Source organism: Ixodes scapularis, unplaced genomic scaffold (genome assembly GCF_016920785.2).
Source record: "Ixodes scapularis isolate PalLabHiFi unplaced genomic scaffold, ASM1692078v2 PGA_scaffold12__126_contigs__length_90152505, whole genome shotgun sequence".
Taxonomy (NCBI): Eukaryota; Metazoa; Arthropoda; class Arachnida; order Ixodida; family Ixodidae; genus Ixodes; species Ixodes scapularis.
Window position 1 is genome coordinate 88,150,517 of NW_024609838.1, and position 21,036 is coordinate 88,171,552.

A 21,036-nucleotide genomic window follows, 5' to 3' on the forward strand; every position below is an offset into this window, starting at 1 on the left:
TGGCAAAGTGTGCTATACTTCCTTCCATCCTAGAGGGAGGCGAGACGGTAGCTTCGGCTCTTTGGCCGCATGGGAGATGCACCACTAGTGCAAAGATGCGCTCTGATGGGAAATTGAAACCTAGAAACGCATCCACATTGAGAGTTTCTTTGGAATGCTGTAGTAAGTACCTGCTTTGTATCTTTCTAAAATGAGTTCATTTAGTGGTTTTTGATGATGCTCAGAAAGTTTCTAATTGGAACCATATGTTTTTCACTAATTAAAAAGCTAATTAGTAAATTTTCGTTACCTATTTAGCTAGTGGTATGTTTCTTGCTCTCCTAACATCTGGCATAGCTGGCAGTTGGTTCCCGGAAGAAGTTTCTTTTCTCTCAGCCACTCTATTTTTAGCGATTTTTTAGTCTTCACTAAAGCTCCCGGCATGTACTTGGTTGGGGTGTCCTTTTTAAGACTGCCTTCCAACTGATAAGTTTGTGTTTGTTTGTCTGAAATCTCAAATATGCTTCATACTTTATCTTTGCTTCCTTACCTTAACGTCCCTAGAGATAGCCCACCTAAAATCAAGAGCTAATCTCATGAAACAGGGATTTGGCTGATGTTCAATGTATAACCAAAAAAAGTGAAAAAAAAAAAAAAAAAACTTGTAGCAAAAGAATGCAAAGGTGTGTTTGCACTTCATTCACTCACCCTCAAAACCTTTAAACGAGCAGTCGCTACTACTTTCAAACAAAGTGTCGACCAGTAAGACGGATCTTGTGATTTTTCAAGCTAGCTATCGCACCAGGGGGGCTACATACCAAAAGTGACTGTTCTGCCTCAGCATTTATGGCCTGCCTAACTGTCCTCGTTTCTGCCTAGGTCACCATTGGCCCGGGCAGTGGAATTCCTAGAAGTGGGCTATCTTTTGGTGTTTTGGAAAAAATACCTACTAATGGTGACAAAAGTAGGGAAGAGTTATAATTCGGAGATATTACGGTAGACATAGTTACCTAAAAATGTTATCAGCATTGTGTTTTGAGCAGCATTGAGCATCCCCTCCTAATACTATGTGCGCCAAACGTTGTGCATCGTCTTTGACATTGGCACGCCAACTTTTTTGTTCCTCCAAAACATTTACTGAACACAACTGGAGTGTTCTGTGGCTCCTATGTTTGTTTTCCCAGTTTCTGCACACTTCCACGGCACATGCATGCATTTCAATTGTTCTGAGTTTTTTTTTTTTGGTCGTTGATTTGGTGTTGGAATGTTTGTTGCAGCCCCTGGAGCACTCCAAGTATGTGGAGATGTTCAACTCGCTGGGACCCATTGCTGGGAAGCTGCCCGGGAGCAAAGTTAAGCCTGTGAGTCGTTTCACAATGACTCGACCGGTTTGGAGCCTGTAACGATGAGATCAGGAAGGTTACCGTAGACAAGGGGTCAGCCACCTTTTGCAGCAGCATGCTGACTTGCCACAACGCCGACACAAAGTGGGCCGGATGGCAAGTCGCAAAGGGTGAAACGAGGAAAAGACGAGAAAAAAAGGCTGGCCCAATCTGGTTATAGAGTACGAAAATCGAGTAGAAATTGTTCTTTTCAGTACGCCTGACATAATGTTGCTAACGAAGGTTACATGCAAAAAACTTTTTTAGTAAAACTTTTTCTGCTGATGATTACTTGCTAACTCGCAAACATTCACATTGAAGCTGCTCATGGATGGCGCATTTACACCTGTGGATTCGCAGGCGGATGCGCACAGGTGGAAAGTGGATTTTGGAGCTGGGTGTCAAGATCAACTCGTTGTTGGGGAAAAATCTGGATCAGTTTGAGACCTATGTTCAGAATTTGTCGATTTCGCCACCCAGCTCCCAAATCCATTTTCCGCCTGTGCGGATCCACCTGCAAATCCACAAGTGTAAGCGCGCTATGAGAGCCGTGAAAAGCCTCAAAGATGCTCATCTGTTAATCACTAATGCAAGTTTGAGCTGATAGACTTCATCCTCAAAAAGAGCCTGTTCATTGACATGCATGTTGCCCAACACTGTGATGATGGCCGCTGCGACTTTATTTTCACATTCAAGTCAAAGTCAAGTCACAATGTAAACAAGATGTTAGTAAACTTATTCAGATGGGGGTCCCAAAGTTCTCAAAGAAAACCGTTGAAGGGATTCCTTCTTCTGAGAGAGACCAGCGTAAAAACTAACACGGTCATTCCCAAGGTCATTCATGTACCTATCTAATCTCATTTGAGGTCAAAACTTCTGCAGGATCTTTGAGATTGTACAAGGAGCGGGACTGGGTGGATTGGATTGGGGTGGGGGGTGTGGTGGTGGGGGGGGGGACGACTTTTTAAGTGCTGCGCTGGTGTCTCACAATGCTTTCCTGTGGGCCACGGGTTGCCGACCCCTGCTGTTGACCTTCATGAATTCTAACTCGTTCAAGCGTTCAAGCGTTTCTCTGGTTCTAACAAATCCCAAGTACTGGGCGATTGGGCTGGTGGTTATTTCAGTGCATTTGCAGTGGTGGAATTGTGCCAAACTGCACCGAAATTAATAACCTGCTACATTCTGCTCCAAAGGCTGTATTTGTGCACAATTTATGCCATGTCTGTGCCAAGAAAGAGCTGTTCTCGAAAAGGAAACAAAGTGTCTGGCACGTCGCATTCTTGGCGATGCCATTGAAAATTAAGATAGTACAGTTGTTATTTTCTCGGCTGCCTAAGTAATTTGTGCAAAGGGTAGGGCTGCACGAATATTCGAATTGTGGAACAGTAGTTTCAAATAATATGCAATTTGATATTTGTTTCAAAATAAACTGCGATACAGTCGAACCTCGATATAACGAACTTCAATGTAACGAAATCCTCGATTTAACGAAGTATTTTATTTTTCATAATTTCTTGCCCATAGACCCCATGTATTTTTAGTCCCTACATAACGTAGTCTATTTTGCTTCCATTTCAATATAACGAAGTGCCATTGCCATAGAAGACAATAAATAAATCAACTCTAAAAAACAACTTCGCAAAAAATTGTGGCTAAAAAAAAAAAAAATTATGCGCGAACGCGAGCGCTTGATAGGTTACTTCACGGGGACAGGCCTTCCAACGTTCCTAGGCTGCCCGAGGATGCGGCGCCGGTAGCGCCGGCGAGGCATGCGGCAAAGCGGATTCCGCGAGGCTGGCCAGAAAATGCCGAGCAAAAAGTTAACACGGCATAACAGCATCACCACTGACATTCACTGATCATCATAGTCCACTGTACCGCGGGTAGCGCGGGAGCCAACTTCAGCGGGGGAGCGACGTGATGGCGCGACCGCGCGACCGCACGGGCAGTGCCATCTAGGAGAAGACCGAAAAGACTGATTATCGTCTTGCGAGCGTGATGTGAAGCAAAGGCGCAAGCACACTGTGGGCGCAAGGGGGCAAGTAAACTGTGCGGGCAAGAGTGCTGTGTAGGTTGGAAACATTGGCACCGCCTAAACTAAACAGCTTTATTTTTTAACCGGGCGGTTCATTTACGAGCTTGCTGCCATAAGGAAACGTAAAGTTCTTTCTTTGGATGAGAAAGCAAACGTTTTGGATGCCACCCTGAAGAAACTGCCGAGATCACGAGCACTCGGGAAGTGCTCGACGCAATGGACGTACTGAGGAGGTACACGGCGTCGCATGGGCAGCAAGATGCCGTGCAAGCGCTCTGGGCGCTCGAACGCCGTATGACGTCGCCGACGCCGCTGCTACTCTCGGACAAGGCGCAAGCAAAACTCGCGGACTACTTTGCCCCTAAATAAATGTCATTTTCGGTGAGTTTTCATACCCGTAAAATGTTTCGGAATTTTTTTTTTCGCATGCTAAAGCCAAATTTCGATTTAGCGAAATTTCAATGTAACGAAGTAAATTGCGAATTTTACCGACTTCGTTACATCGAGGTTCAACTGTATTCATATTCTCGAAGTATTGATTGCGGTGGGTTAGCCCCCTTGAGTGCGCTTCTCCTCTAGCATTGGTGTACTATGGAGAAGCAATACTCGCGAAGCTGACACCGCAATTTCACGGATCGCTTCGCCGCAGTGCGCCCGCGCACTTAGGCGAAAAACACACCTTCAAAGTGGTATGGAGCGTGTTGTGATTGCTGCTGATATTTGCATTGCAGTAAAATTTAAATTTAACTGTGGAGACAGGTAACATTGACGTCTAGGAACTGAAATGAACATACTGTATTTTCCTGACTGTAGTCCACATACTATAGTTTGTGTTTAAATTAGAAAATTTGCGCGGTGCCGACTTTCTACAGTTGTGTACTCTACAGGGATTTGTTTTTTCTAGGTTTATTATAACGAGACATAACAAATTTGGTGAATTACGGTATGTGAATATTTATTTATGATAAAAGCTTCTTTGTGAGCCAATAATGCAAGGCCATGTATGGTCATTTTTTACATGCAGGCTAGGCACCAGATGCGGGCTATGCACCAAGTGCTAACTGTCTAAGAACAATCTTTTCTTTTTCAACCGAAATTTGCCCCTCTGGACTATACACCAGGTGTGGACTACCGTAAAGTACCGCAGAAACACCCACTTCCAGCGCCCGTGTCTAAGTTAACCCAGTTTTCAGTGAAAATCAGGTGGGCACTCCCTTGGAATTTTACGGGGTATTTGTATACGGAAAAACTTTTTTCTTTAGCTGAAATTTGCCCCTGCAGACTGTATGCTGGGTGCGGACTACAGTCTAGAAAATATGGCAGTTGAAGTCTCGGAACTTATATTCCGTACGCTTCTCTTTATAATTTCTTAGTCTTGGGTCTCCGTTCACGACGTGTTTTGGTACGCGCCATACTGTGATGTCTGGTGAGGTGATGCCGTGAATGTTTGCCACCTCAGGTGATGCTGAACTCGAAGCTTCCTGTTGACGTTCTTGGGAAGGTGAGTTTTGCAAAACAGATTGGAGACTTCTGCCCTTGCACCTTTTGCATCGGGTGCCTCGATTCAGCCGTCTCACGCTTGCAGATTTGGGATCTGAGCGATGTCGACCAGGACGGTGCACTGGATGAAGAAGAGTTCATTGTGGTGAGGGCTTCGATGGTCCTTTCATTTATTGCTTAATGATCGAAAGAAGCTGTGTCTGCACAAAGATTGCATGACCGGAATACTTTCATAGCATTGTTAGTCATGCCAATCCCAACATTCAAAAAGAGGTTCACTTTTTCAGAGACTATATAAAGGGAAAAGATTCTTGCTTGTCTTGTATCGAGCCTCTCAAGCTGGCGTTAGTCAGTATGCTTTGATCGCAAATTGTTAGATTCCATTCCTTGTCACTTAGTTTTGCATACGAAATATTTTGTTTTCAGCTTGAAGCACTGCATGTTCGTTTTCCAGCTTTGCTTGCTTCATTGGCAATTTCTGAGGCTTGAGGAGTGAATCCAGTAATGTGCAGTATGCTTGCTCGATTTTCATGCTCTTTACTATACAGTTCAGACTACTTATGATGATGAGAAAACCCGAAAATGTAATCGTTACATCCGATTATTGTTGTATTTGGACTAGAAACTGCTCATTTCTAGTCCAGAAACTCTAGAAACTGATTGTTTTAAGCGATACATCAATATATGTGGTGTTGTTATAAGTGAATTTCACTGTGCATCATTCAGTTTAAAACCAACTAACTTAACTTCACTTTTACGGACTGCATTGGAGCCTTTCCTTTCATCCTTCTAGGGTGAATGTTTGCAGAGGTGCATGCATTGTTTTTTGTATGAATCGCGGGCAGTGGTCTCTTATTATTATTGGTTCAATATTGGGCAACTGAGCGACAGCCAGCAAAGTACTGGTACAGTCAAAGCCGGTTATAATGAACTTGACAGGAATCTGAAATGCGTTATCTACGTGCAGACTTTGTTATATTCATTCTCCCTCAGGCTCGGCAATGCATTTGGTGTGCGAGGAATTAAATGGTTAACTGATAGATTGACCGGGTAGTGCACCTGGTATACAAGGAATTGATTGATTGATTGATTGACCAAGCGACACACCTTGTGTGCAGGGGATTAATAGGTAGATTGATTAACCAGGCAATGCACCTTTGTACGAGGGATTAATTGGTCGAATGACCAAGCAATGCGCTTCATGTGCAAGGGGTCAATTTTTAGATTGATCAGGCAATGCTCCTGGTGTGCGCACATTTAATGAGGCGATTGATCGATCGTGCAATGCACCTGGTGTATAAGAAATGAATTAGTCGGTTGATTGGTGAATTGACCACTTAATGCACCTCGTCTGCGAGGGATTGATCGGTCGATTTATCGATCGACCAGGCGATGCATTTGGTGTACAAGGTTTGGCCGATAGATTGACCAGGGAGTGGACCCAGTGTAGAAGAGATTGATTTATAGACCAGGCAATGCACCTTGCGTGCAAGATATTGATCGGTAGATTGATTGACCAGGCGATGCACATACGAGAGATTAATCTGTGGATGGATCGATGGGCTAGGCGATGCACCTGGTGTACAAGGCGCTGGACAACTGCCCCATCCCGAGCGTGCTCCCGGCCGAGCTCATGCCCAGGTCCAAGCAGTCCGGCCGGCCGCTGGTGGCCGGGCTCCCGCCGGACTTCTCCACGGACACCCTGGGCACACGGCGGCGGCCGAGCACACCGTCGTCCGTGGGAGCCCTGGACGTGGCCCTGCACAACGTGAGCACTGCACATCCAGAGCTTGCCTTCGAGGTTGGTTTGTTTTTGCGAGGACAAGGAATGACAGACGTTGCTTGCAGACGCGCCTTGTTACGCCCGAGTTCTACTGGAGTGACAAGCCTGAAGCACATGCAGTGAGCATGCCAAGGTAGTTCGGGCAAGCTTGCATTCTCATGAGTGATTGTAAGCTTTTCAAAGATGCCTTCATGTGCATGCTGCTTGTGCTTGAGGTTTGTCTGTTTTGGTTGTTTCTGTTTGCTACTCTAATGGGACTAGGGCATTAGTCTCGTTTTTTGCTCGTGAGCATTGCCAACTGGCCACGGAAAAATGTTTCGTGAGCTGACAGTGCTAACGAAACGCGATGGTAGTCGAAACTGGTTGGAACAACTCAAAGAGGAGCAACCTAACCTTGAAAAGCCGCGTTCTTCAGATAAATTTATTTTTTGAAAATTTTACTGGCAAATGTTGTTTTGATTTTTTTTTAGCCGTTTTATTAGAAAATTTGGAACGTTACTCATAAGGTATGAAACAAAAGTCTACAGCTTCCTGCTGCATCTGCTGTTTCTTGAGTTCCCAATAAGCTCGCACACATTCTGCGGCCGTCTGCTTCGTAGGAGCCATGGCCACGGTGGAACGAACAGAAGAGTCTAAAGTTCAACAGCGCCACCTATTTACGGTGCACAGATTCACTTCCATTTCTGGCATGTGCCATGAGATGGCGCAGCATGGGAAGAATCGAGAAACCATCCTCATTCACCCGTACGTTTTCAAAGGTGCACGGCACGCGAATGTATTTACTTTTTCATGCGAGGGCAGATGCCGACCCTCAATAGCTCAGTCGGTAAAGCACTTGGCTCACGATCTCGTGGTGGTGGGTTCAAGTCCCGTTGTCAAGTCTTTTATATGTTTCCCTATGGGTGTAGCACCGTTAGGTGTTTGTCGTCACAGCCAAATGATGCAGCAGAACATTATAGATCTCCACTAAAATCGGCTGATAAAACACATTCTGCGTAATTGGGGCTGTGTTTCTGCAGTGCTTCATTGCAAACTATAGTTTGCAACCATAGTTTAGTTTGACTATAGTTTGCAACGGTTTGGCATAGTCTGCATAAAAGAGCATTGCTCCTTTATGCAGAGCAAATTGGTGCCCTATTTCTTGTGGTACAATATTTTGTTGGCTTCTCATTTCTTCACACAACCTTCCATCCTAGCAAAACAGGCCCGCCTTGCTTCTCTAACTCGAGCCAAACGTCGCTTGCTCCCCTTTGGTGTCTCTTTGGCGCGTCCAGCACGGTCCTACTCAGCACGTCCAGCACGGTTCTACTCAGCAAGCCGAGCACAGTCCTTAGCACGTCGAGCACGGTCCTACTCAGCACGTTGAGTACGGTCCTACATAGCACGTTGAGTTTGGTCCTACATAGCACGTCGAGCACAAATCTGCTTAGCACATTGAGCATATTCATACTCAGCACGTCCAACACAGTCGTACTTGGCACATGTCCACTTCTATTCGGCTATCACCTCTTCAGTTTGCACCTTCCTCTTTGCAAGGCGTTGCAGACTGTGACACATCCAGTGAAGGCCTCGTTCCATGACCTGCACATGCACGCAAGGAAGGGAGGAGAATGGCACGTGTAGCTTACCTGTGCACATGTGTTTTGATGCGATGTCAAGAACTTTTTAAGGGGTGTGACTAAAAAAAGTGTGTATACTTTTTAGAGGTATTTCGTTCTAACTTCTCGACCCAAAGATACTGTGACAAGAATTTCATGTTGTGTCGTGCTAGTGGGGTTGATGCCGTGAGAATAAAGTTTATTCGCGTGAAATAGCAGAAAAATTATACAGGCTTCATCATGCTGACAATGACCAAGGGGCACAGGATGTGTCTTGCACAAACCACACTGTGTGCCATTTGTGCAAGATTCATCAGTCTTTATTATCTATACATGTTGTCATTTATTTATTTCCTTTTTTTTTTCTTTTTTTTTATTTTAGCACGAAGGGAAGACGACACGAGTACAGTAGAACCCGTTTATAACGAACTGCATAAAGCGCTCCGTCTAGTTCGATATATCAAGTAGTTCGTTATGGAGATATTTGCATACAACGAAACTCTACGATATGTTCATTATACACTGGTTTCTAGACATCAAACAGCAAATAATACAATGCCACTTACCATTCAAGAAGTCCATTTATTGGGAACAATAATCATTCATAGTAGCCAGTAATTTTAACTTGGGTTCTTGCCTTGGCAGCATCTTGTTTTTAGGATTGTCCGCAACATGCTTCTGGCGATCTTGAACTAGTCACGTCCGATTTTTTTCGCCGCACTCGACACGGTGAATAATGTCGACCTTGTCAGAAAGCAGCAGCGCTTGCCACTGCTTCATTGTCATTATTCCAGTGGACTGCACGCACAACAGACAGAACCACGCCGAACAGCCAGAAATGGGGAAGACGACGTACACTGTGCTTGCGCAGCGACATTCAGTAGGCCCCAGATGCGAGAAGGATATCAAGACCACGGCACTTCTTCATAACATTTAGCATTCTCCAACTTTCCGACAGATGGCGTTATGGCCGCGTCGCGGAATGTGGAGTATGCGAAGTAATGCGCGCATCCGTTCGCTCGCTGCCCAAGGTTGAAGGAAGCGGGCTCCCCTTTCCCTCTTTTCCTCATTCATTCATGCGAGGAGGAGAGCGGGTAAACCGGTTCTAGGGCATTGCAAGGAAGCCAGACTCCGCAGGCACAGGGAGCCGCTCAGTTTTTCTGGTATTCGCGAGAGCTGGGAGCTCTAAATGCCCAATGCATGGTTTGTTATGCGAGATATATTTTGCATGGATAGCGATCAGAGAGTTTTGCGTGTTTGATATAGGGAATTATTAGGTGTATCCAAGTTCGTTATAATCGGGTTTGACTGTAGAACACGAGACACGGGCTCGAGCCGAAAAACGGGCTACAGGCAGCGGTCATCAATTTGGATGGTCGAGGCTTATAAGGTTTCCCATTAAACTGCTACATTGGTGGCAGCGACGGGTTGGTGACTGCTACACCCATCGAGCACTACAGGTCGATACTCGAAAACTTTTCTGGAGATGGCGATCACGTTGCCCAGGAGTGTTACTTTGACGTCTTGTGGCAAACGAGTGGGACGACACGAGAAAGCTACCCTTTGTACCAACGCAGCTGTGCGAACAAGCAGTCCTGGTGTACCAGCATCTGATAGCGAATTTGTATGGTTCTTTCTGCGCACTCTTGAGTACTTTTTCCAGAGCACGCGAGATCGGGTGGATAAAAGCGAGTGCTGTGGCCCGATCGGGTGGTTCATTCCGAGGGCGCCTCTTCCTCTCAGACCGCTCCCTGGCACTCCGTCTGTAGCCGTCGGAATGCGGAACGTCACGTGGTACTTGGGCAGGGATCACGTGGTTTTGTTGACGATGGCCGGCAGTGGTCTATGGTGATGTGCGGGGCACAGCATGATGGCGATGTATATTTGGTTCTACAAAGCGCTTGTGCGTTCGACGGTGCAAGGATTATAACAGACGGGACGACATTCGTTTGCGACCGTAACAGGAAAAGTCGACGTGTAAAGTATTCCCAGTGCTTTCACGAGATCGTTCATCTCATGGCGGTCAATCCGCTAAGCCTAACCGACGAAGAAAGAGCTCGCCGCTGTTGTACCGGGTTTTGTGGTCGCTTCAAGAAATTTTCAGGTTTGGTAAAAGTGTGTTCAAAGGTTTGTGTTGTAAAATAAAGGGAGAGCCAGATACAATGCACTGTGATTTATGTCACATGGCAATATGTGCTATATCCTGCTTGCACAATATTTCGCCATGAAAAAATGCGGTTTAGTAACCATTTTCTATTTGCCTGCTCTGCCGTACGCATGACCGCTATCGCAGCGCGTTTACTGTCGAAAGCGCGACGAGTTGACAACTCTTTCCAAGCATTGGCTTTCGTTCCGTTCTGCAAAAATGAATTCGCATACTGCTGTTTTCTTTTTTTTTTACATGACGATGCGTAAAACAATCTACGTCACAACCGTTATTTCATCACGTTGCGAGCGTAAATTTTGCTCAGTCGTCCACCGTACGCTGTAAGATCTTTTTGTTTTTAATGCAATACCAATGTCAAGAAATTTTAATTTCATAACTGGTGTCTGGAACCTCGTCCAGACCTCCTTGGGCTAAAAGGAGTGACAACACTCTGGAGCATCATTGAGGTCAGCCAGCGTCCCGGTTCGCCTTCTCAACGAGACGGAACAAACGGTACGAGTTAATCGAGGAACGACAGCAAAATTCGGGCATCACCTGAATAACGACTGTGAACACTTGCCTGTCAAGACCGCCTATAGATGTACCAGCAACTTACAAGACGCATGGTACTTCACCGAGAGAAGTGGGACAAACAACGGCTGTTCGAAGTTCTTCCGTTTCATGCAGGAGTACTTGACAAAGACCTTTTAGGCCTCGGAGACCTCTTATTAGGGCGAAAGCCTTGTATGTCTCATCGTTCAGTCGACCTTTAAAGTCCTTGAGCGAAAACTTGTTGGTGACACGAAACAGACCAAAACACGTCGACGACATGAAAGGTACCAAAACAAAAGGTATCAATGAAATAACGTCAAAAGTTCGTCATCAGAGAGCGTGCTGTCTTTGGAGGTTCGTTATCACTGGGACCACAGCCAATGCCACAGTCCGAGTGAGCCAATGAAACGGCGCCAAAAGTGCGTCGTCAGAGGGCACGCTGTCCTCGGAAATTCGCTATCATGTTTACATCGGCACTTTAACTTTCGCCTTCAAGTCATCTTAGGACAACGTAAGAGACCCTGTGGATGTTTTCTTCCGAGGATGTCTCGGGGAGACTTTGATCTTGGCCGTACAGGAGTAATCGAACACCAGGTCGGCACGCGCACGTCACGGCCCCTCGGGAAGTTTTTCCGTGAACTTCCACCCCGTCCTCGTGAAGTCGTATTAGACGAGGTGAATGACACAAACATTTGAAGCAACTCGAGACTGAGGAAATACGAAAGTTGACACTGAGAGAAGAGAAGGAGAAAGTCTCGGCTCACTCTACGTTCTGTTTGTGTTGCAACACGTTGCAAATGAAAGTCGTTCGACCCTCCGACAGCCCTCGGGCTGCACCAATCCCGCTGGCAAACGAGAAGGATGGCATCCCACGTTTTTGCGTCCATTGCCGACGTTTGAACGACGCGATGCGTAAAGCCGCCTTCTCTCTTTCCCGATTTGATAACAGCATCGAGGCGTCGTGGGGGGGTCTAGATACTTTGGCACTCTTGACCTCGCTACTGGCAAGTGAAAATGGCTGATTCTTCGCGCGAAGAAACTGAGTTTGAAGTTCTTTCTTTCAGGGTCTGCAATGCTCCAGCGACCTTCCAACGACTGATGCAAAAGACAACTTTTGAAGTCTGGGCTCCTTGTAAAAGATTGAAAAATAACTAGTCCCCTGCCCGCTCCCGCGTTAGCACTGCAGGCTTGATGCAAAAGACAATGGTAAATTTCAAATTTTGGCTTTGCTGTTTAGGTGACGTCATCATTTTTAGTCAAACGCTCAATGAACATTTCGGATATCGACGCCAAGTTCTTGAATGATTGCGTGGTGGTTTTCATAAGATCAAGTTATAAAGTTCCGGTATGCTACTAAATAGTAGCATACTGGAAAGGGTAAAGACCCGTGATTCCAAAAATATAGTTAGTTGGGAGGCTAAAAAAATCGCCGGAGTACCCCTTCGAAGTATTTTTTCTGGTACTTTCCAAGAAGAATACAAGTCACAATAAGTACATACCCTAAATTTGGTATTGTAAAATTTGTATTGCAACATGATGCTTTGTCAACTTATGAAGAAATGCTGGAGGGATATTCTACTTTCACCAGAAATGGGAGCAGACGACGCATCAGTCATCTGGTAATTTCTCTGAAGGGAGTAATGGTTGCTCTAAGACCGATTCAAATAAGTGCCTTATAAGCTTATTGTGTGAAATAGTTTGCCAGCGGGAGTAAAACATTGTGTGGACGTTTGACATTATTTAACATTCGCCTCCATTTCCGAAAATAACTGATGCGCCCCGGAGTAGTGTACTATACCAATGCACACCAGATAAAAAAAGAAAAAATATATATAATTAAAGTGCACCATGAAAGATTAGGCTCAAAAAAGTGCTTGTACTTTACTTCGAAAGTATATTGTACATATTTATAATACTTTACTTCAAGTACATTGCACCCAGTATACTTACTACTTTACTTGAAGTACATAAACTTGCATTTACTTTGTACTTCGAGTATTTTTTAGATGTAGTTTACCCAACACTAGCGTTACCTCACTAGAGAGTGCGAAAAAGTTTGAATGTTGGTTTTGACATCACATTCATTGGCTGTGTTCTCAATGGCTATTTAGAATTTATAAAAAATAAATAGCATGACAGAAAAAGTAATGCCTGGGTTTTTCAAATAATGTTTGATTTGGGTTGCTCAGAGAACTGCCAGAAGTCCCCTTTATCAACTCTGTCGCACAAATGTAGTTAGTGACTTTCGTGGATACAGGTTTGGATTTGTCTGGCAGGCGCTGAACAAGCCGGCTTCGTGGGTGGTGAGCGCCGCAGAGAAGGCCAAGTTTGACCAGCTGTTTGTGACGTTAGACACGGACATGGACGGCCTGGTGACGGGTCCGGACGTCAAGGGCGTCTTTCTCAAGACAGGACTCCCACAAGCCGACCTGGCACAAATCTGGTGAGCTCGCACGACCCTCAAGTCACATGAGTGCCTTTCTCTACAAACTAGGTTCTTGTGCCGTGGTGAAAGCGTCGTGCTGTGCAAGTACCTCTACAGCGTATCTTTTTGTTAGGGAAAAATTTGACTCCGTACTGTGGGGAAAATGTTTATTTTTGAAGGATGAACAGAACTTGTTTTATTAAAGGGACACTGACAGGGTATTTATGCTTGCCAGGGTTTTTATTTGAACATGACATGTAAGAGCCCAACTACCAAAAACACAGTTTGTGGCTCGAAATTTGTTTTCTTTCCGCCCGAAAACGGCAGCTTGAGAATTGGCTGGTTTCAGTCGCGCTTACTCTGGTTTCCATGGTCCTGTCGCATTCAAACTATCCGTACCAAACATATTTAAAGTTGTGTGTTATCTAAGACACATTCAATATTAAAAATAGAAAAGAATGTAAGCCCCATTTTTTTTGGCTTCCAAAAATCTGCAAATACGTTGATAAAAAAAAAAAAAAGATCTTGCACAAATTGCAGTAGATGTACACGTCATCATCAATATGACGAGATACCACGGGCTGGACGGAACGTCGGCAGCGCATGATAGACCAACGTTGCAACGGACATGAAGTCGCTACTCCGCAACCGTTGTTTGTGATACCGGCCAATCGATCTTCAAGTGCAGGACATCGAGTGGAAGGGATATAAGTGCGAAACAGTCGCACGACCATTGGTACACGCAACTTTGTCGTCGTCTGCTTCAAAAACCAAAAAAGGGCGAGGAAAAAAAAATAATAACGCTATAGGGTGTAGTTATGTGACTTACAGCCACGAGCTTCCGTGCTCATGTTTCGGTTCCGAACAGTTAAGTTTTTCTTTTATTTACTAAAAATATACTGGACTCCGCAGCAAAATGTTCATTGGGTAGTCTCCTGACACCATAAAAAAGCGCCTGGCAAAAAATTAAAAAAAAAAAAAAAAAATGTCAGGAGGTTGTTTTTTGTTCCCAAGCTGTTGAATGGAAAGCGCCGAATGAACAAGGACGAAGAAGGGGACAGAGACGAAGCGCTTCGTCTCTCTCCCCTTCTTCGTCCTTGTTCATTCGGCGCTTTCCATTCAATGATGTACCAACTAGCCCATTTATCTATATTTCCCAAGCTCTGCAAGTGTGTCCGCGGGACTTAATCGGTAGCCTGTCCAGCTTGCAACTGAAGGGTTGTGGGTTTGAATCCTGCCTCTGCCTAAAATTCTTCAAATTTTTTCTTCAAGGCAATCGAATGACTTTATAACGTAAAAATTTGAGACATGCCGCGACCTAAAATTCTCAATAAATGTCATGTTTTAACCGTTTTCATTCCACGCGTGACGTCACGTTTTATGTAAGCGTTCTGGGTGGTTTGGAATTCCTGCGCAAGGTCATGTGGCTGTGACGTCATGACCCTATCGACTAATCAGGATTTCCTTGTCCCACTGACGCCGGCTTTTGTGCAACGCAAGCTCCTTAAAGCTTTTGCTCAAAAATTTTGGGGGCTGTCAGTGTCCCTTTAAAGGTGTACTAAAGACGTTTCTGAGATCATCTGTTCTTGGTGATAACTCATTCTACAGGATATTAGCATCCCAGAAATTCAAAAATTATGCTCGTGCGACGTCTATTCCTATTTCCCTACTAAAAATGTGATCGAATTTCTTGCCTGGCCCGTTCTGGGAGCGGAAAAATCTGGAGTACAGAATTCAGCAGGGGCACCGGCGGCGTGACAACGGGCGCGCGTCAGCCAATTGCAAGCGGAGGTGCCTGCAGTGGAGGTGCCGCTGGCGTCTCAGCTGGATTTCGTTCTCCAGATTTTTTCGCTCAGAAAGCAGCGTGGCACAAACGTTTTCCCCATAAAATAGTGTTCTAAATAGAAAGATATTCTTCATGGAGCATGCTACGGTGTTATCGAGACCAAAATTTGCATTCGGCATGCGGGCAAAAAAAGAGACCCGACACTAAAGAGTTAATTCAGTTGCTTTACGCCCGCGATGCTCTTCGTTGCTGCAGGAACCTGTGTGACACGAAGCAGAATGGGAGCCTGACCGGGGAGCAGTTTGCGCTGGCCATGCACCTGTGCTCGGAGAGGATGCGGGGCTCGCCCGTGCCCCTGGCCCTGACCCCCGACATGATGCCCCCGTCGCTGCGGCCCAAGGCGCAGGCCGCCGCCCCTCCCCTGGTGAGCCCCGCCTCTGGAATCTTCCTATGCCTCCCATTGGGACTCCACTTGCAGACTGCAGCTCCAAATCTCCCCTAACGGGCATTAGGTACCCACATGAAGCAACAAAAACTAAACCAAAAAAAAAATGTACCGCATCTCCACGTGGTGAATGATGTTGATTGGGGCGAAGCTCTGTTGATGCTTGTCTGCGTAGACGCTGAGCCACAGCATGCCCAGCCTTTCGTTCGTCTTCATCCATGTCAGAAAGAGAATGTGTGGTATGGAACGTGGTTATATACGCATTTGAGCATTTGACCGCAACGCTCTCTCGTCTATAAACGTTGAGCCAATGCGTGCAAAGTTTAATGCGATTATATACGCATTTGACCGCAGCACCCTCTCCTGTATAGACGTTGAGCGGCTACATGCAACGTTTCATCCCTGACATGCCCAGCTCTTGAGTTACTACCCCATCTCAGAGCCCCCTACTCGTCCCGCAGTCGTGGCCGAGTGGTTAAGGCGATGGACTAGAAATCCATTGGGGTCTCCCCGCACAGGTTCGAATCCTGTCGACTGCGCAAACCTTTTTTTTTTTTTTCCCTACACGAGCACGTGTGCTCACGAGCACGAGCACCAGCAAGATCGATGTGAGCACGGACGCCGGACAGACAAGGCTAGACCCTAAGGAGCTTCGCCCCTAAAAATATGGGCGCTGTCGTCATGGCGATTGCGAGGTTATGGGAGAGGGTGTGAAAAGTGTTGTCTCTCCTCTTTCTCTCACCCTCAGCGACAACAGGACGCAAGTTCGTTCGGAGTTCGGAGCAGGCTTCCCAACTCCGACCGAGCTTGCATCCTCGAGAGAAACGGGAGCTGCTCTGAACTCCGCACAGGCTTGCATTCTATTGCCGCAGTCTCATTCTTCTACAAAACAATATAATGGCTATTTCTTTTTTTTAAAACAAAAGTTTGTGTACCTTTTCCTGCGAATGTCCGACGCTTCCGGAACGATTGTACTTGACTTTGCGTGGCTTGATTGAGGTCGGCTGATAGCCGTTTGTCATTAAATCGTCAATAAATTAATGCAAGGTGCAACCTGATTCTGCTGTTTCGTGGCTTGACACGGGTGACTCTTCCTTCACATTGCCAGTCTGAGCACCAGGACAAACTTCTTTTGCAAGTTCTCGTTTTATTAGGCACTCTCATTGTACAGAAAAAACATTCAATTCATGGTACAACAAAGTAACAAAATCTACACGAAACTACTCTTCAAGTAGTGTTAGTTAGTGGTGAGGGTAGCAGAAAGCCGGAACATACTACTGTTCAAGTATTCACAGACCTTGCAATCACAGATTTCAACTTTGCTGTAATCAGTGACACTGATTTGACCGCTATGGTCTTTTGCAGGTTCCTTCTGGAGCACTAGCTTTCACTCCACGTGCGTGCTGCGGTGCTCTAACGCTGACCCCCCCACCGCTTATCTTAACTTGAATGCCCTGTTCCTTCTGACCTTCAAGAATAACCTACGAATATAAAATATGCACCAGCGAGTTATCGGCAATTTGAAACTGTATAACCGAAAGAAGGAAGCAGCCACTGTCTTTACCTTTCGTAACTTAGGAACTCAGAGAACTTGGCAGAGCTGTTGCCACTGGAATTAGAGCACCACCAGCGTTCTGGCAGACGAAATAGACCAATAAACTCGCCTGCAAGTGGGACCATTTATTCTCTTGAAGGCACCTTTGTGAAAAGTTTCATTACGCTCCATTCATTGGCTCATTTATACAACTTTTCATTACGCTCGAATAGCGCTCGAGAACAGCCTGTATGGAAGAGACATCACGCAGAAGTGTAATGTTTCTTACGGGCACGACACAAAAAATGTTTTGGCGATTGACTGGACTGATGACCAAGGACTCGCTCAGGCCCTAAAAGAAACCTTCGTGGATCCTTAGGGTCTGCATGTTTCAGAACTGCTGCTCTAAGTGTGATGTCGACATGCTCGAAACCCTGGTGAAGATCAGATTTTCGGGTCCCGTCACAATCTACGGTATGCCTAATATTCACTGACCTTTCGTACGTCGGAGTGACTGGCCCTTCGTATGCTATGCGGAAAAGTGCATGTGCAGCCATCTTCCGTGTTAAATGAAGGTCGGTATGGGGCTATATAACAATGTGACGCTGAGTAGTTGCATCACATTCGCGCGGTGAACAGATTTCCCAGATGGCAGGATTTGCTACTCTCATGCAGCATAAGACAGACAGTTAGGAGACATTGCGTGAAGGTTGGAAGCCCTCTGCAGCAGCAATGCTCTCGATGCAGTCACCTATCTTTAAGCACCACTAAAGGGGAATTTGAAGTCGCTTTTTATGGCTCTAGCTCAGTCTATGCACGCCTAAGCATCCTAGAAAATTCAAAATTATACTATAATTTGTGACCTTTTTCCTATCAAAAGCGTGACCAAATATTAAATTGTACCTCTTTACTGAGATCTATCTCAGAAGAGGGGCACGTTGCGATGTTCGGTTGTGTTTTTTTTATACGGAAAAAAGCCACGCGTGATTTTAATTTCGAGCTTTCTAGAACGCTAAGGGTGCATGGATTGAGTTTGTGCCATAAAAGGATGATTTCAAAGGCCGCTTTAGTGGCCCTTAATCTTAAAAATTAATCACTTTGCTCCGACATATAAAGCTCTAATTACTTAGAATGCGGGCTTGAAAGGTGGGCGTGAAACACGTCTTCCCACTAAATCTAATGGACAGCATTTGCATCACGCCAACTCCTGAATCATGTCGCGTGACGTATCTTAAGTCTCGCAACGCTACGACGTCGCGAGACTTTACAAGATGTCACGCGACATCGAGCGATGTTGTGCGATGTTGTGACGTCAAGTTACTCAGTCGCATGACGTCAAGTTATGTGGCTACGGGACACAGTGCTGTCGTGTTGCACAGCCACGAGACGAGCGACGGCGTGTTCCATAGTAGCACCAACCATGTGATTGTCACACGCCTGAGTTGTCATATTTTCATTGCGCAACTCTTTATGACGCCGAAAGCTTAGAAACGAGCCCATAAAACCATTCTGCTTTGAAATTCTTTAAGCCGCAGTTTAATCTAAAACTGTCTAACTGCCTTCGTGGCTCCGAGGCAAACCGAGGCCTGCAAATTTTCGGGGGATAGGTTCGAATCCCGACCGAGGTGCCCGCAATACGACAGAGGCGTTTTGCAGAGAATGCGCCACGTAACCGAGTTTTCTGTTGCACGTTGGAAGACCCCCAGGTGATCGAATAAACTATTGAAGGGCGTGCCAGATGCCCCTCGTTGGTTTGGCACGTAAAGCCCCCAAATTTGACTTAGAACTGTCTGCCGTCCAGGACTCCAAGGTCCCTCTTGGCCTGGACATGCTGTCGTCGTCGACGCCTCCCCCGACGTCTGCTCCCAGTTCGGGCAACAAGGAGCTGGACCAGATCACCGAAGAGATGAAGACCCTGCAGATGCAAGTGGCTCTCTTCCTATGCGCTATTGCGGCACTTTCCTTCTGACAAGCTGACGTCCGACTCCACCACTTGATTGCAGTATGCTTTTAGTACTTGATTAGCCTACCGTAAAATCTCGTACGAATGCCCTTTCTTGAGAAATCACCCATCCTGTTTTTCTGGCTGGTTATCCAGAGGCTAAAAATTCGTAAACATTGCTCACCTCGGATTCCCCACGAATCACCAGAGCAATTTGTGGTATTGGTATGCGTGGCAAGCGAGCTTGGAGCAGGTTCTCGCATGTTTGGCGTGTCCGCGAACTGTACGCACAATATCAATTACTGTAGCGGGCAAGTTCATAGCGTGTTCCCGCATATTTATCGCATCGTGAAACACGAATCTGCTGTGTCTGTGATGTGCGATATCAGTTTGCTTGGCGTAAGAGTTTGTAGCATGTTTCCGCTTGTTTATCGCAACATGGAAAGTAATCTGCCGTGTCCGCAATCTGCGGCTTCGGTTCTTGCGCCATTGGTCTATGGCAGGTGCTGTGGTGTCTATCGGTCATTTTTAGTGAACTTTCGCCGTTTCATTCCCAAAGATTGCCTACTCTGTATTTTTCACCATTTATCCTTTCAAAATGGTGAACGTTCAAACATGATTTTATGGTATGTGGCACGGCTACCTTCGTGCTGCAAGGCCCATAATTACTGAAGTTTTTCATAAACAAGTACCGTATTTACTCGCACAATGAATGCGCCTCCTAAGTCGGCTCTCAAAGTTTCGACTTTTTTTTTTCACTCGCTTATTAAACGCACCCCTAACTCGGACGTCAAACTTTTGACCCCCTCCCCCCACGCACACGCGAAATGAACACACTTTTCTATCCTGGTGCAGCGAGGTCGCGAATGCATGGGCAGCGTGGGCGAACAAAACAATTTAACAATTTGCGAAAGGCGAAAAAAAACAAAAAAACACAAAAGCAAGAAAAAACAAAAATATGGAGAGGAGCTTCTTTTTTTTTTTTTTGCGCATCGCAGTTTGCTTTAAGAGATAAGAAGTTGCATCGATTTTTCGGGATAAAAGTTCCGTTCATTAGGCGAGTAAATACGGATGCAAGAATTTTACTTCGCGTAATGAACGCCAACTTTGCATCAATTTTTCGAAAAAAAAAGTGTGTTTATTCTGCGAGTAAGTACTGTAAATCAATAAGAGCACTGTCATGTTTATGAAGCTTTTTTTCAATGGAAGTTTTTTCTAGACATAAGCTGTTCTTAATGTCCGAAAACTCGAATAAACAGATTCATTGCGAGACTCGTTAACAGGGTGACATAAAAAATGAAAGCCGTTTACAACTCCCTGTAACACCGAATTGGAGCGCAGCTCTTGAGGAGGAGGAGGGAAGGGTACTGAGGGTTACCTGTTCTCGGGGCGGGGGGGGGGGGGGGGGGGGGTCGGTCACGTGACCCCCCAGAAAGATTTTTCCGCTAGATTTAGCGGGGAAATTTTTCCGCTAGATTTAGCGGGGCATTTTTCCCGCTAGATTTAGCGGAGAAATTTTTCCGCTAGATTTAGCGGAGAAATTTTTAAGCTAGATTTAGCGGGGAATTTTTTCCGCTAAATCTAGCGGGAAAAAATTTTCCACAAGATTTAGCGGGGAAATTTTTCCGCTAAATCCAGCGGGGAAATTTTTCCGCTAGATTTAGCGGGGAAATGTTTCCGCTAGATTCAGCGGGGAAATTTTCCGCTAGATTTAGCGGGGAAATTTTCCCATAATGCACCGCGTGGTTACGCCGACGGCGACGGCGACGCCGCTCAAGCCGGAAACGGGCCCCTAAGAGCTGCGCTCTAAAAACAGAAATGATAGCACTTTCCTACCTGATGCATTTAGGTATCTGCGGATATTACTGACTTGTTTTTCTTGCTTGTCTGTTCCTTCTCAGCTGAACAGTTTTCCATTACGCTCTCGCC

General features: G+C 45.7%; 1 protein-coding gene and 1 non-coding gene across 5 annotated transcripts in view; both read left to right on the forward strand.

Moving 5' to 3' along the window:
• LOC8025616 (epidermal growth factor receptor substrate 15-like 1) overlaps window positions 1–21,036 on the forward strand; it is an 82,568-nt gene that overhangs the window by 27,219 nt on the left and 34,313 nt on the right. For 2 of the 4 annotated variants that reach the window (XM_040215342.3, XM_040502755.2), the window contains exons 6-12: window positions 1,257–1,340; window positions 4,856–4,897; window positions 4,982–5,041; window positions 6,464–6,664; window positions 13,252–13,418; window positions 15,442–15,610; window positions 18,967–19,088. In XM_040215342.3, the coding sequence (XP_040071276.1) occupies window positions 1,257–1,340; window positions 4,856–4,897; window positions 4,982–5,041; window positions 6,464–6,664; window positions 13,252–13,418; window positions 15,442–15,610; window positions 18,967–19,088 (845 nt within the window). Of the gene's footprint in view, window positions 1–1,256; window positions 1,341–4,855; window positions 4,898–4,981; window positions 5,042–6,463; window positions 6,698–13,251; window positions 13,419–15,441; window positions 15,611–18,966; window positions 19,089–21,036 lie in introns of all 4 variants that reach the window. The other 2 variants (XM_040215343.3, XM_040215341.3) reach the window with 1 other exon arrangement.
• Window positions 16,089–16,170, forward strand: Trnas-aga. Its single transcript has one exon. It is a non-coding gene; the product is annotated as a tRNA-Ser (tRNA).